General features: G+C 53.0%; 2 protein-coding genes and 1 long non-coding RNA gene across 5 annotated transcripts; 2 read left to right on the forward strand and 1 right to left on the reverse strand.

Moving 5' to 3' along the window:
• Nucleotides 1–864: 864 nt before the first annotated feature.
• LOC147573608 (uncharacterized) lies at nucleotides 865–4,858 on the reverse strand. 2 transcript variants are annotated; one of them, XR_015244880.1, is made up of 2 exons: nucleotides 4,743–4,858; nucleotides 865–1,378 (listed from the first exon to the last, which is right to left on the reverse strand). It is a non-coding gene; the product is annotated as an uncharacterized LOC147573608 (long non-coding RNA). The 2 variants fall into 2 exon arrangements; XR_015244881.1 differs by having other exon boundaries at nucleotides 4,357–4,820.
• On the forward strand, nucleotides 2,676–4,114 carry MIA (MIA SH3 domain containing). The gene is made up of 4 exons (XM_086689836.1): nucleotides 2,676–2,891; nucleotides 2,985–3,118; nucleotides 3,596–3,706; nucleotides 4,018–4,114. Exons 1-4 carry the CDS (start codon nucleotides 2,765–2,767, stop codon nucleotides 4,039–4,041), a joined length of 396 nt encoding a protein of 131 aa, XP_086545962.1. The 5' UTR covers nucleotides 2,676–2,764; the 3' UTR covers nucleotides 4,042–4,114.
• Nucleotides 4,859–4,932: 74 nt separating the features above from the next.
• Nucleotides 4,933–13,470, forward strand: RAB4B (RAB4B, member RAS oncogene family). Of its 2 annotated transcripts, XM_025914234.2 has the most exons (8): nucleotides 4,933–5,070; nucleotides 6,257–6,337; nucleotides 6,593–6,707; nucleotides 8,046–8,108; nucleotides 8,197–8,351; nucleotides 9,402–9,497; nucleotides 9,593–9,723; nucleotides 13,089–13,470. In XM_025914234.2, exons 1-7 carry the CDS (start codon nucleotides 5,055–5,057, stop codon nucleotides 9,706–9,708), a joined length of 642 nt encoding a protein of 213 aa, XP_025770019.1. In that variant the 5' UTR covers nucleotides 4,933–5,054; the 3' UTR covers nucleotides 9,709–9,723; nucleotides 13,089–13,470. The 2 variants fall into 2 exon arrangements, with proteins under 2 accessions (XP_025770019.1, XP_086545961.1); XM_086689835.1 differs by lacking the exon at nucleotides 4,933–5,070 and having other exon boundaries at nucleotides 5,942–6,337.
• The last annotated feature ends 804 nt before the right edge of the window (nucleotides 13,471–14,274 follow it).

The raw sequence follows: 14,274 nt of genomic DNA on the forward strand, positions 1-14,274 counted from the left end.
CAGAGAGCCCAGTGCGGGGCTTGAACTCACGAACCATGAGACTGTCACCTGAGCTGAAGTCGGACGCTTAACTGACTGAGCCACCCAGGTGCCCCAAGGGGGAGAGAGAATCTCAAGCTGTCTCCACACCCAGCATGGAGCCTGATGCAGGGCTCAATCTCACAACCATGAGATTGTGACCTGAACCAAAATCAAGACTTGGAAACATAATGGACTGAGCCACCCAGGTGCCCTGATCTGGAAAATTTTTAAAAGTATGTATGTATGTATGTATGTGTGTGTGTGTGTATAAATACATACACACACATACATACATACATACATACATACATACATACATACATATAAAACGTGTGTGAGTACCGGAAGGGAAGGGCAAAGGGGCGGGGGGGCAGGGGAAGGATCCGAAGTGGCCTCTGCGCTGACAGCATTGAACCTGATTGAGGGCTCTAACTCATGAATCATGAGATCATGACTTGAGCCAAAGTGGGACATTTAACCAACTGAGCCACCCAGGCACCCAACTCCTGGAAACTTTTTTTAATGTTTTACTATTTATTTTTGAGAGAGACAGTGCAAGCAGGGGAGGGCAGAGAGAGAGGGAGACACAGAATCCAAAGCAGGCTCCAGGCTCTGAGCTGTCCACACAGAGCCCGATGCGGGGCTCGAACTGACAAACGATGAGATCATGACCTGAGCCTGAGCCACCCAGATGCCCACCCCCCCCCCCCCCGGAAATTTGTAATTGACTAAAAAACATACATAAATCGCTAAAGACCCTTCTTCATGCCATATAGATAGAAAAATGAGATCCTTTGCCAGAAGTAGAAAATTGACCACAAAAATAAATACAGGAAGACAATGTTCTGTTTGGATATCTTCTGCAAAGGCTCTAAGCCCAAGCCTGCTTCTGCTCTGCTCTTTTTAAATTTTCACTTATTTATCTGTTTATTTATCTTGAGAGAGAGAGGGAGAGAATCCCAAGCAGGCTCTGTGCTGTCAGCACAGAGGCCCAATGCAGTCTTTGAGCTCACAAACCATGAGATCATGACCTGAGCCAAACTCAAGAGTCAGATGCTCAGCCGACTGAGCTTCCCCCAGGTACCTCTCTGCTCTTTCTATTAAAGAGGAACATCAGCATTTGCAGTGAAGACTTCACAGCACCAAATACAGTCTTTGTGCTCGTAGGATCTGAAAGGGGAAGGGGATTGTCTTCACTAAGAGGCAAGTATTGTAGACAAATGCAAACACCTCGCCCACCACACTGGTGACCGCGGGTTCCGTGATCAGCGGGTCCTGGTTTCTGTCGTCTGCCTGGTGGACTCCTTAGCTGCTCCCTTGTGTCGTTGATGTCCCCACTCTAAGGTTCATTTTCTTCCTGTGTGAGGGGAGAATTCCTTGTAGGTTAATACTGTGGTATTGTCGGTACTCGCCACCGCCCCCAACACGCACACCCACTGCCAGGCACTTAGTAAACACCATAAATTCAGCACATGCTTGCCGAGTACCTGGCATGTGCTAGATACTGTTCTTGGGACAGGACATGCAGTGGTGAGTGAAACAGATGAGCTAACTGCAAACACTTCTGGTACAAACGACGGGGGTGGTGGGGCAGAAGGGCTGGGGAACGGTCCTGGGTGATCAAGGAAAGCCAGTCATTTGAGGGGACATTTGAGCACAGTGGTTTCTCCCATGGTTATGGTGATGGGTGTTGGGTGCATAGAGATGGTTTCAGTCCAGGCTTTGCGCCACGTGGATTCTTCCCCATCCCCATGCCCATATGCGCCCAATCTACTTCCCCCTCATGGAAGTTTGGACTTGAGGCCAAAGGTGAGAATGCCTGAGGACAGAGATGGCCACTCAGGAGAATGATCTTGGTCCGTGGATCTATTTGAAGGGCAGTTTTAGAGGTTGAGACCTGAGATCAAATCTCCCACCGCTTTCTCTTGACAACTGACAACTCCACGCTGAGTAAGTGACGGGTATGGGCCTGGACCCCAATCTGGCCCCTCTGCTTGCTGGCCAGTTTCTTAAGGCTCCTCACTACCATTTCCATGTTGAGTGGGGTTATAACAGCCCTCTTGAGGTGACGGAGAGTGTCCATTTGAGTTAATAAAAATGTATGTGGTGAGTGCTCTTTAAAGGACTGCTAGCTTTCATTGTCCCTATTTTACAGAGGAGAAACGCGAGGAGAAATAGCTGAGCCCAGGTCACCCATTCGGGAAGTGGCTTGTGAGGATAAATAGTGGTTATGGTAGAGCGTTGCCTAGCCTAAGTAAGGCCTGGCATGTAATACTTGGTCCTTCGGAGTGGGGGCTGTTCCTGGGAATCAAAGGGCTGCCTTGTTCTGTCCTTTACAGGAAATTCCAAGGTAGTTTTCCGTACCGGCTCCCTGTTTCTGTTCTCGGAGGGGCCCAGGTACCCAAGTGGACTCAAGATGGAATCGAATATCTCAACCTGCCTGTCCGGGCCTCTGGTTGTCGGGTGGGTGGGGGGGGGAGGGGGGTGGTGGCTGGCACCGGGAGTGGCCTGGGCTGCTTTGGGCCTATTTGGGTATTTCCTTGGGCGGGCAGCCCTCACCCTGTCCTTGAAATGGTTCTGGCTGGGTAGCAGCCTCTAGGTGGTGTGGATGAAATTTGGGACTGGTTAAGGGCGGAGACGAGACCAAGAACACAAGTTTCCTTGTGCTGCTGGGGAGAGGGAGGGCAGGAGGAAACTGGAGACCCCATTTCCACCCTGGCCACTCTCTTGCTCACAGTCCACAATGGCTGGGTCGCCAGTGTTCCTCGGTGTCATCATTTTGCTGTCTGCCTTCTCAGGACCTAGTGTCGGGGGTCGTGCCATGCCCAAGCTGGCTGACCGCAAGCTGTGTGCTGATGAGGAATGCAGCTGTAAGAGTTGGGGGGTGGGGGGGTGGGGGACTGGGGGCTTGGATTGCCAGCCTGTGTGGAGGGTGTTGTCATTCTCTTCTATTCCTCCCCCAGACCCCATCTCCATGGCTGTGGCCCTGCAAGACTACGTGGCCCCTGACTGCCGTTTCCTGACCATACACAGGGGCCAAGTTGTGTACGTCTTCTCCAAGCTGAAGGGCCGAGGGCGGCTCTTCTGGGGAGGCAGCGTGAGTCTTGGGAGAACAGAAGAGGAAAGGGTATGGGGCTGGGGTGGGAGTACACCCTAATTTTCCACCTAAAGGGAAAATTTGAAGCGGTGGACTGAAATAGTTTGGCAGGGGGAGGGGGTATTGTGATCTTGATTTTTAATTTGTTGAGCAATTATAGGGCATGAACTAACTATATGGTGCTAGTCTCTTACGGACACTGAAGAAAGAACAGCGAATGATCCCTTTAATTCTAATGGAAAGGGACAAGCCATCAAAAAACATCAGCAAATATATGCTCCTTTGAGAATTAGTACAGACTGGGTGACTACATCAGGTGGTCAGGGAGGGCATCCACACAGTGCCTCGAGGCTGAGATCTGAGTGACAAGGATGGAGCCAGCCATCTGGAGACCAGGAAGAAAAAATGTACAAAGGTCTTCAGCAGGAATAAGTTTGCCATCTTTCCGGACCCTGGCTTTTAATTCTTCCTCCCCAGGTTCAGGGAGATTACTATGGAGATTTAGCCGCTCGCCTGGGCTATTTCCCCAGTAGTGTTGTACGTGAAGACCAGACCCTGAAACCTGGCAAAATTGATGTGAAGACAGATGTGAGTCTCTTGGGGGCTGGCAGGGAACTGGAGGGGGGACTCTTGGGTTGTGATGATGGGCAATGATCCTCCTACCCTTGGCTCCCCGGCTGCCTAGCTGTGTGCCTCGGTTTTCTCATCTGTAAAATGCAGAGGGATTTCTAAGTCTATGTCAGGTTGAGCGGTGCAGATTAGAGGGCTCTGGGCTAATTTGCATAGCATGTGTTTGGCCAAACCTGGCCCCTGCTGCTACAGCTTTTGCTAAAACCGCTAGATCCTTTGTGGTGTGACCGCTGGTTTTCTCCCCACTGTTTTCCCTTTCTCTTTTTCAGAAATGGGATTTCTACTGCCAGTGAGCTCAGCCTACCACTGTCCCTGCTGGGTTTTTTTCCTTCCCGGCTTTATGCAAATATATCAGCCAAGTGCAAACTGCGGGTCTCTGTGGTCTTTATGTGGGGGCGGCGGGGGGGGGGGTGGGCTGGGGGGGTGGGTAACAAAGGAAATGTTTCCCCAGGTTTCTGAATTTGGCCAGTCAACCCACTGACTGTGGTAACGTCAGTGGTTGCTAGGCAGAGTTCCACTCACTAAAAGCTCTCTGCTCCAAGCTGGGTACTGGAGGTGGGCACCTAAGCTTAGATATCACACACAAGCAAATGAGAAGGTGGAATAACCTGAACATCCCGGTTGCGGGTTGTAGTGTCCTCTCTAGACCAATGGAAGGGAGTTGGAACTATTGGGAATGAGCCAATCGGACAATGAGGAAGACATAAATCGCAGAATAGAGGTTTTCATGGAAGATCATCTGAAAAGGGAGGTGGGAGGTTAGCCTGCGCGTATTCCCGCAGTTTTCATCCTTGCCTTTGAGGTCAGAAAGAGCCCTTGCCAGCTCATTACCCGCTCTTCTTTAGGGTCTTTCTGTCAATTCTGCCCATGCCCCTTCTTTGCAGCTGTGTCCCCGCCCCCAGGTCCGCTCCTACCCAATCTGGAGTCTCGACTCTGCACCCGTACTCCGGACCAAATCCGTTTCTCAGCTCGGCTAAGCACCTCTGTACGGTACCTTCCCACTTGCTCAGCCAATCGCTCGTCTTAGTCCCGCCTCCCTCGGCACGTCCCCCTCTCACGCCGCCAATCCGTGCTTTTTGTCCCGCCTCCTGGCCGTCGAGTTCGCCAATCCCTGCCTTTGGGCAGCGTGGCCTGGTATCCCGCAGCCCTAGCGGGTCGCGCCGTAGGGGGGTGGAGGCGGAAGTGGCGGCGCCGGCCCCGGGAGTAGGAAGGAGCCGGGGCTGCAGCCGGAGTGGAGCGGCTGCCAGCCGAGGAGCAGGCGCGGCCGCGGCGCCATATTGCGGCCCCAAGCGGCCGCGACCGAGTCATGGCCGAGACCTACGGTGAGGGTGGTGTGCCGAAGCCGGAGTCTGGGGTCTGGGCCCAGAGAGGATGCGGCCTTTGGGGAATGGGGCGGAGCCTTATGTGCCAGGGGGCGGGGTCTGGTATGGGGCAGGGCCTGGTGGATACTGGGAGGGGTTTAGTGGGTCTGAGGCTGAGCTCCATCTATTTGGGCGGAGCCTGAGGGTCTGGTGTGTGGGTTAAATAGATCTGGGGCGGGATTTGAGGTAGCCAGTCCTGGTGGATCTGCGCAGGCCTTGAGAGAAAGGGTGGGCCTTAATGTGTCAGGGCGGAGCCTGAGTGGATCGGGTGGGGCTGACTGTGAATGGCAGGGGTCGAGCCGGGTGGGCTAGGAGAATCCTGAGGGGATGCTGTGGACCCTGGGACTGCTCTGGCTTGAGAGGTCTGGAATGGGGTTGGGGATGAGTTGTCCTTGAATTAGGAGGTGGGAGGGAGTAGTGACAAGGGGTGGGGCTTAAACTTGAGGATAGGGGCAGGGCCTTGGGCCTGGGAAGGAGGGGCTGAGAATTGGAAAATCTGGATGAAGGGATGAATTGGAGGTGGGAGGACAGGGTGCGATAGAAAGAGCACTGTTTTAAGAGTCAGAAGGAGCTACATTCCTTCAACAAATAAAGGAAAAGCATTGGGATCAAGTGCAAAGATCCCGAGGTGGGAACCAGCTTGCCATTTTTAGGGAATAGACTGAAGGCCAGAGGCTAGAGCAGAGTGAATGAGAGAGTGGTAGAAGGTGAAATTGTGAAGGGTAGGATTTCAAGATGGCTTTCAAGAGGTGTTTACAACATAGTAGGTAAGATTTTGAACTCTGGAGTCAGTTGACCTGGGTTCGAATCCCTGTTCTGCCTGGCTGTGGGATCGTGGGCAAGCCAGTTAACTTTTCTGGCCTCAGTTTCCTTATCTGGAAGATGGGGATGATTGTTAGTATACTTCCCTCATAGAGTTTTTTCTGAGAATGAAGCAAGCTGTTGATGTAAGTAAAGAACTTTAAAACTGTGCCTGGTATGTAGTAAGCTGTATATAAAAGTTGTCTGTTACCGTTCTTACCCATTGCTCTGATTCTGCCTGTGTCTGTTTGTCTCCTTATAACTGTGATGGTCTCTTGGTTTCCATCTTTTGCCCTGTATCATTCTCTCCATATGGGTTTTCCTGATTTTGACTCCACCTGCTCAGACTTCCTCTTCAAATTCCTGGTGATTGGCAGCGCAGGAACTGGAAAATCATGTCTCCTTCATCAGTTCATTGAGAATAAGTGTGAGTTTCTGGGAATGGTCCCCGGATCACTGAACTGTGGGCATGGGCATGGTGTGGGCAGGGGCAGGGCTGGCCAGAGGTACAGTTCCAGTGCTGGCTGCCTGGTCCTTGCCTTGGTATGTATTCTTTGCTAGACCCTCCCTGAGCCTCAGTCACCCCTGCAATGAGAATGGTTTTGTACAGGCTGAGGAGGCCTTGGAGGACAGGGAATCTTCTGAGCCCCTGCACTGCCTCTTCTCTCCCTCCCACTCCCAGTCAAACAGGACTCCAACCACACAATTGGCGTGGAGTTTGGATCTCGCGTGGTCAACGTGGGTGGAAAGACTGTGAAGCTACAGATTTGGGACACAGCCGGCCAGGAGCGGTTTCGGTAGGTGGCCTGGGCTCCCAAGGGAGGGGGCGGGCAGAGGACAGAGGAAAGAAAATGGGGGCGGGGGAGGGGGGGTTGTGTGTGCAGAATCACTTGGAGATATGACAGGAGCCAGGAGACATTGAGAGGGCAGGCAAGGTCGAGGGAGAGAGACAGAGACTGCTTACAGTTACCTCTAGCCAGAGAGAGCAGGAGTCCTGGAGAGAGAGCAGAGACAGTGAGAGAGAAAATGACATTGAGAAAGAAGCCTAGTGAAGGGAGAGACCAACAGACCCTAGAGTGACAGCGATAGATAGACCCATATGGCTGGAGGGATGGACACTGGCACCCCAGGAGAGGTGCTTAGGTTGGGGGCAAGGGGTAGAGATGGAAAAAAGAGAGATTGAAAGAGAAAGGGAAACTGGAAAGAGATATACACACTCCGAAAGGGACAGAGAAAGAGAGACAGAGACTGAGCAGAAGAGCAAGATAAGGGTGATAAAGAGACACAAAGAGAAGCAGGTCAGAGCCAGAGACAGGGAGGGTGGGACAGGCAGAGCCAGAGAGACAGAGAAATGGATGTGTTTTGGGGCGGGGGGTGGGGGAGGAGAGAGAGGTGTAGGGCTCAGTGCACAGTATGTCTTCAGGAAATGGCTGCAGAAAAGGTGGGAGATGCATAGAAACCCTGAATCTGAGATACAGAGACAGAGGAGACAAATGAGGGAACCCAATCCATGGGGAAGTGTGGTCCAAGGCCAGCAAGTCGTTGCTGCTACATTAATATTGGCGTGTAGATCCACTGTGTGGGAGACACAGAGAAGGTGAAGGGTGTGCGGCTTGCGCTGGGTTTGCAGTAAGTGCTCAGTGTACGCTCGTGGAATGATTGCCTGAGTTCCAGAGGGACCCAGACAGGTGACTGGGAGATGCATACAGTTGGCCACAGTGGGAGAGGGACAAGCGGATGTAGTTGCAGAGCACGTGGCCAGGCCTGGGCAAAGGGGAGGTGAATGAATGAACGCATGAGAAATCAAGAGCGAGGGTGAGAGAACCAGGGCCACAGAGACAGACAGAGATAGACACAGAGAATGAGAGACATACACACGCAAGAGAGACGGAGAAGAAGACACAGACCAGTGAGGACATACAGGAAGACACAGACAGACAGACAGACAGTTAAAGGAGACAGAGATTGAGGGAGACAAAGAAAGAAATTGTGGCAAGACCAGACCACTGCCAGCTTTTGGGGGATGGGCCAGCAGTGAAGGGGGGCCTCCGAACCACCAGTCTCTCTCCGCAGAGGGGGGCAGTCTCAGGGCAGACCCCAGCCTCGGGGGTGACTGGGTCCCCCTGGCCCCACAGGTCGGTGACACGGAGTTATTACCGAGGCGCGGCTGGAGCTCTGCTGGTGTATGACATCACCAGGTGGGTACAGGGAGAGGAGAGGGTGGGGCAGGGCCTGGGCAGAGCCCCTGTCCCGTGCCTGCCTCCCTCCTGTCTCCCTTCTCCATAGCCGGGAGACCTACAACTCACTGGCTGCCTGGCTGACGGATGCCCGCACGCTGGCCAGCCCCAACATCGTGGTCATCCTCTGTGGCAACAAAAAGGACCTGGACCCGGAGCGTGAGGTCACTTTCCTGGAGGCCTCCCGCTTTGCCCAGGAGAACGGTGAGGGTCCTGTGGTGGGCCAGTGGCGGGGGGACGGGGGGTGCTCAGCAGAGGAGCAGGGGCAGTCCCTGCAGGCCTGCAGGCCTCCCAGCCATCTGCGGCTATGCCCAGCAAGAGAATGTGGAGATTTAGAGGTCTGGGTTCAAATTCAAGTGTTGCCACATGTGAGCTGTGCCACCACTCTGGTCCCGTTTCCTCATCTGACAAGTGGGAGTCACGGCCTTTCTGTCTCAACGTAGTACGTGATGGATGGCTCAAGGGATTTGGTCCATGGAGAGCCCACCGCACTGCCCGGATGTGGCAGCGGCCTCTTGAGGAACATTGGCTGCTAAGAAGGTTTTGGCCAGTGCAGGGTATTGGTATAATGTGGGGGTTGCAAACTTCAATGGCCCGAGGGGCCAGGCCTGTTTTGTGAATAAGAGATAGGACAGGGCAGACCCCAGGTTAGCAGGCACCAGTGTTAGGGGCGTGGACAGGACCAACGGCCACAGCAAAAGGTGTGCAAGTATAAACTCACTTGAAAACTTCGTGTGGGCCAAACATCTACTGGCTCAGGGTCTGTCTCCATGTTCCCCAATTTGTAACTTCCAGGTTTAGAGGATGTCTTGCCATGAGAAAGATGTGGGTTTGAGTCCTGGCTCTTACTTTCTGTGTGGCCTTGTCATGTGGCTGAAGGGTAGACTGTGGTGGGCCTGGGCCTGTCCTAGATGGTGCTGGGGACAGAGTGTGAAAGACGCCCTGGGCCCAGTTGTCGTGGGCTCACCGTTAGTGGGTGGGGAAAGGGGACACCACCCTCTGCAAATAATGACAGCCCAGAGAGGTCAGGGCTGGGATAGGGGAGACACAGGGGGGCCCTGGGAGCCCAGGGTGGGGCACCTGGTCCTGCTGGAAGGTCAGAGAGAACTTTCTAGGGGAAGAGGTGTGTAGGCGGGAACCTGGGGAGGTGGCCCTTCACAGCAGGACAACAGAGGCCTGGAGTGAGGGCAAAATGAGAGGTGGCAGGTCAGAGTCAAGGGGAGGCTGGGGACTGACCCAGGCCCTGCCCCCTAGAGCTAATGTTCCTGGAGACTAGTGCCCTCACGGGTGAGAACGTGGAGGAGGCTTTCCTGAAGTGTGCCCGCACCATCCTGAACAAGATCGACTCAGGTGAGGCCCCTGACTGCCCAGAGTGGGAGTGGGAGTAGAAGGCAGGGCCCAGAGGTCTCTGGGGGACAAGTCCTGACCTCTCCCCTGCCCCCCAGGTGAGCTCGACCCCGAGAGGATGGGCTCAGGCATTCAGTATGGGGACGCATCCCTCCGCCAGCTGCGGCAGCCTCGGAGTGCCCAGGCCGTGGCCCCTCAGCCCTGTGGCTGCTGAGACGTCCGGAGCCAGGTGGGAGCCCAGGGCCTGGGGACGGCAGGGGTGGTGTCCTGGCAAGGGGGGGATACGGAGCGGAGATGGAGACACAGAAAAGGAGAGGTGACAAGAAAAACAGAGTGAGAAAAGAGAGACGCAAGAACGGTTTAGTGAAAGGAGCCATCATCCTGGCCTCAGGGATGTCCTCTCCATCTCACCACCACCTTGCTGCCCTGGATCTCCGACCCACCCATTTGGCAAATATTTATCGAGTGTCCACTGTGTGCCAGGTCCTGTTTGAGCAGTGGGCTAGAGAATTCCTGCCCTCGCAGGGCCAACATGCTCTGGGGAGGAAACAGACAATAATCAAGACACATAAGAAAATGATATCGTAGTTAAGGAGATAAGAGCTATGGAGAAGAATAAAGCAAGGAAGTTGGGGTGGGGAGGTAAGGAGTGGAGTTTTATGATGATGCGGGAAAGCCCTTACTGAGGAGGTGACATTTGAGCAAAGACCTGAAGGAGGAGAAGGACAGGGTCATATGGGTCCCTGAGGGAAGAGTGTTCTAGGCAGAGAGAACAGCCAGTGCAGAGGCCCTGAGGTAAGTCATGCCTGGCCTGGATGAGGAAGTCCATGGAGGCCAGTGTGGCTGGAGTGGAGTATGTGTGTGTATTGAGGGCTGGGAGCGGTAAATAGGAGATGAAGTCAGGGATCAGGGGAAGCAGATCATCAGGTAGGGCCTGGCTGTCCTTGAGGTGGCTCTGGGTTATACCCTGGGTGGGATGGGAGCCACAGGAGGGCTCCAAGCAAAGAAGGGACAGGACCTGATTCAGGTCTTCCCAGGGTCCCTCTGGCTGCATATAGAGGGGAGAAGGGGGTGGGCGGGGGTGGTTGTTGAGAGACCAGTGAGGAGGCTACTGCAAAGTCAAGCTGAGAGAAGATGGTGGACAGGACCAGGGTTGGGGGGGAGGAGGGACTGAGACGTGGATAGCTTTGTATCCTCCCTGGTCTCTGTCTCCAGTCTTGTACACTCTTGATGGAGCCACTGGGTCTTTCTAAAGCACAAATCTGATCCTGTCCCTCCCCTGTTTAAAACCACCCGTGGCTCCCAGGGTTCATGGGACCAAGCTGAAGCTCCCAGCCTGGTGTTTGCCTCCGCCAGCTTCTCCTGCTTCAGCTCACACCTCTCCCCAGCACTCAGGCCACCGCAGCCACACCGAAGTTCTTTCCATTTCTCTGGCTCTTTGCTCATGCTGTTCCCTCTGCCAGGAACACCATCTCTGACCACCTCCCCCTCCTCCAGCAAGCCTCACTTCCCCTATGGTTGGTCCAGACTCCTTGCCGGGCTTGCAGGATCCTACAGGATCAGGTCCCATCCCCACTTCTTTGGGAGGGTGTCTGTCTTGCCAATTATCCCCTGTGTTTCACACCCCCCCCCCCCGCCTCCCACTATTGGCAGCTCCAGAGTGGCTGAGGGGGGGGAAGTGCTCGACCTTGGGTATACTTTAAAGGCAGAGCCAACATAATTTCCTGATGAACGGATATGGCATTTGAAAGAGAGGAGTCAAGGGTGAGTGTTTAGGGCAGAAAATTCTTTTCCTTCCATGCCTCTGTCTCTGCTGTGCCTCGGTTAGGTGTGCCTGTCTGTCCTCCAGCCTCCTTTCTTAGGCCAGATGCCACTCATCATCTGCTCTCTGCTAAAACGACTCTTGCTGCAGGACACCTTTATCAGCTTCCCAGATGGGGTCACTGCCTCTAGCTGAGTGGTCGCACAAGTGCCCCCTATTTTTAAAGCATTCAGTCTGAATACTTGATCATTATTGTTTGTGTTTGTCTTCCCCATCTGAGAAGGAGGGAGGTGACAGATCAGAGATTCCCCAGCCAGGTTGCCTGTGTTTAAACTGACTCTGTCACTTGCTACCTGTGTGACACTGGGCAACTTATTTAACATCTCTGGGCCTTGGTTGCCTCACCTTCCAATTGGGGCTAATAATAGTACCTACCTCACGTAGGTTTTGTGAAGATTAATTACATTAATCCATGTAAAGTCCTTAGAACAGGGCCTGACACTTAGTGGAGACTCGATAAATGAGGGCTGTGAATTATTTTTCTTTTTACTATCCATTTTAAAGAGTCGGGCTGTGTAGAAATGGATGGGTGCGTATTCTTCACCCTCGGGCTTAGTATAGCATCCATTTCAGTGTTTACCCTCAGTGATCAAATGTAATAAGACAGTGCTTTTTCAGATGTTACTGACTGCAGTCTGCAGGAGGAAATCAATTGTATACTTTGATCTAATACAGTCACACACACATAAAAGACTGAAACACTTTCCTAGCACTAATGTTTTTTGATTGAGGTGAAATTCACATGACCTAAACTTAGCCCTTTTAAGGTGCACCATTCAGTGGCACTTAGTCCATTCACAAAATTGTGCAACCACCACCTCTGTCTTGTTCTAAAACATTTTCATTACCCTAAGGAAACCCTGTGCTCATTAGGCAATCATTCCCCGATCCCCCCAGCCTCTGACACCCAGCAATCTGTTTGCTGTCGCTGTGGACCAATATTCCTATTACACGTGATGCACTCTGATATTCTCTATTCTTTTTTTTTTATTTTTAATTTTTTTTAACGTTTATTTATTTTTGAGACAGAGAGAGACAGAGCATGAACGGGGGAGGGTCAGAGAGAGGGAGACACAGAATCCGAAGCAGGCTCCAGGCTCTGAGCTGTCAGCACAGAGCCTGACGCAGGGCTCGAACTCACGGACAGCGAGATCATGACCTGAGCCGAAGTCGGCCGCTTAACCGACTGAGCCACCCAGGTGCCCCCTGATATTCTCTATTCTGTTTTATTCGTTCATTGACAAATTGGCCAAGGCCCACCAAACTGATTTCCCAGCCCACTCATGCAGTGCCGCACACTGAAATCACCTGGAGAGCTTTAAAAGCTACCGATGTCTGGGCCTCACCCCAGAGACTCTGAAGTGATTTCCGGATTTCTAGAAGCTCCCAGGTAATGCTATCTGTAGCTGAAGCAACAACCACTAACCAAATGCGGCTCTTCAGTTTGGAAAACACTGGAATGAGCCACGGTGATCCAGGAACACAGAGATAACAAAGGTGGGATGCGAAATTTAGATATTGAGATACTCCTCTATAGACTCCAGGGGTCAGCTCTCTGAGACAGATAAATAGGGAGATACAAGTACCCTCAAAGAGATAGCTCCAAATTGCCTGCAGAAAATCAGACAGCAAATGTAGGAACTTTGGGAGAAAAAGAAAGGTATGGGCAGACAGACACAGATAGGAGGGCAGGAAGATACCCAGAAATGAGGCAGAGATACCGGCTGGACAGACTGAGGATCCCTGTAGTTCACCACACACTTTTCTTTCAGCTCACCTGTTCTCCAGGACCAGCCCTGCCCTCTGGCTTGGGCCTAGCCCCAGGCCCTGGGAGGCAGAGCCCCTCACCTGTCCTGGCCCCAGAGAAGCTGCCCCGCCATCTATCCCCCTTCCCTGGCCTGGTGGGGCCTGGCTGAGGGGCAAGACTGAGCCACGGGGGAAGGGGGAATCCGTACCTGCTGCTGCTTCCTCTGTCTTGGCTAACCCCTGTCCCCCCTGAAACCCTAACCATACTCTAAGAGTTCCCAAAGCCTGAGACCAGGGCAATTGGCCCCAGCTCCCCGCCTGGCCCTGCCATTGCGAGTATGTGTTATTTATTGCCTGGAGGCCTGTTCAGTCCCTACTCCACCTCCATAAAGCATTGTTTACACCTGCGTCTTGGCCTCCGTTATTTTGGGGTGATGGGGAGGGAGGGGAGACAGAAGAGGTCCCTGATGGAAGAACCACGTGTTTGGGGGTCATGTTTGTGGTTTGGATATGATGTGGGGGTACACCATGACTCAGATGTTTGCTGTGGAGGGGGGTTTCTCACTGCACTTGTTGTGACAAGGCATGCTGGAGGCCCACCTGTGTAGCGCTGATGTCCTTGTGTTTGTGATGTGTGTGATGGGTGTGTGATGGCATCTGTAGGAATGTGTGCTGATTGTGTGTGACACTGTTGCTTGTGACTGCTTTGTGTCCTCAGTGATTGTATCCATGAGGCTGGTGGTATTTGGCACCAATGCCGGGGAATGAAAATTCAGGTTTGTAGGTGAAACCTACGTGTGTTTGATGCTTGAAAGTTCCAGGCAGTGTCTGACTATTGCGTGTGTGACTGTGTATGTATGCCCCTGAGGTGTGTTTGTCTTAGTGTGAATTTGGCATCTTTGATACACCCGTGTGTGACCATGAACCCTGAGTATGCCCCTAAAGGCTTTGTGGGCCTTTGTGCAACTCTGACCTTTGCATACTTGAGACTGGTGTATATCTCTCTGCGTCCTGGTGAACTGACAAAACCAGGGACAGGTGCAGCCCCCTGAGACCCTCCCAATTTCTCTGCCATCCCCAGGTCAGCACTAACCCACTCAGAGGGCAGGCCTGAGCCCCTAAACCCCCGTCTGCCCTGGTGATGGTGGAGGGGGCAGGGTATTTAAATGACCTTATCTGCATAGTCGTTCCAGGCAGGGTCGCCCAAAATGT

This window comes from Puma concolor, chromosome E2 (genome assembly GCF_028749965.1).
Source record: "Puma concolor isolate L17-30 chromosome E2, mPumCon1.1.hap2, whole genome shotgun sequence".
Lineage (NCBI taxonomy): Eukaryota > Metazoa > Chordata > Mammalia > Carnivora > Felidae > Puma > Puma concolor.

What these genes read in the sequence shown, in the direction of transcription:
- RAB4B (XM_086689835.1), top strand. Translation starts at nt 6,178, where the DNA reads ATGGTCTCTTGGTTTCCATCTTTTGCCCTGTATCATTCTCTCCATATG. An exon ending in GCCGGCCAGGAGCGGTTTCG is followed by an intron (nt 6,708 to 8,045) that starts GTAGGTGGCCTG and finishes CTGGCCCCACAG; the next exon opens with GTCGGTGACACGGAGTTATT. An exon ending in CTGGTGTATGACATCACCAG is followed by an intron (nt 8,109 to 8,196) that starts GTGGGTACAGGG and finishes CCTTCTCCATAG; the next exon opens with CCGGGAGACCTACAACTCAC.
- MIA (XM_086689836.1), top strand. Translation starts at nt 2,765, where the DNA reads ATGGCTGGGTCGCCAGTGTTCCTCGGTGTCATCATTTTGCTGTCTGCC. An exon ending in TGCTGATGAGGAATGCAGCT is followed by an intron (nt 2,892 to 2,984) that starts GTAAGAGTTGGG and finishes TTCCTCCCCCAG; the next exon opens with ACCCCATCTCCATGGCTGTG. An exon ending in GGCTCTTCTGGGGAGGCAGC is followed by an intron (nt 3,119 to 3,595) that starts GTGAGTCTTGGG and finishes CTTCCTCCCCAG; the next exon opens with GTTCAGGGAGATTACTATGG.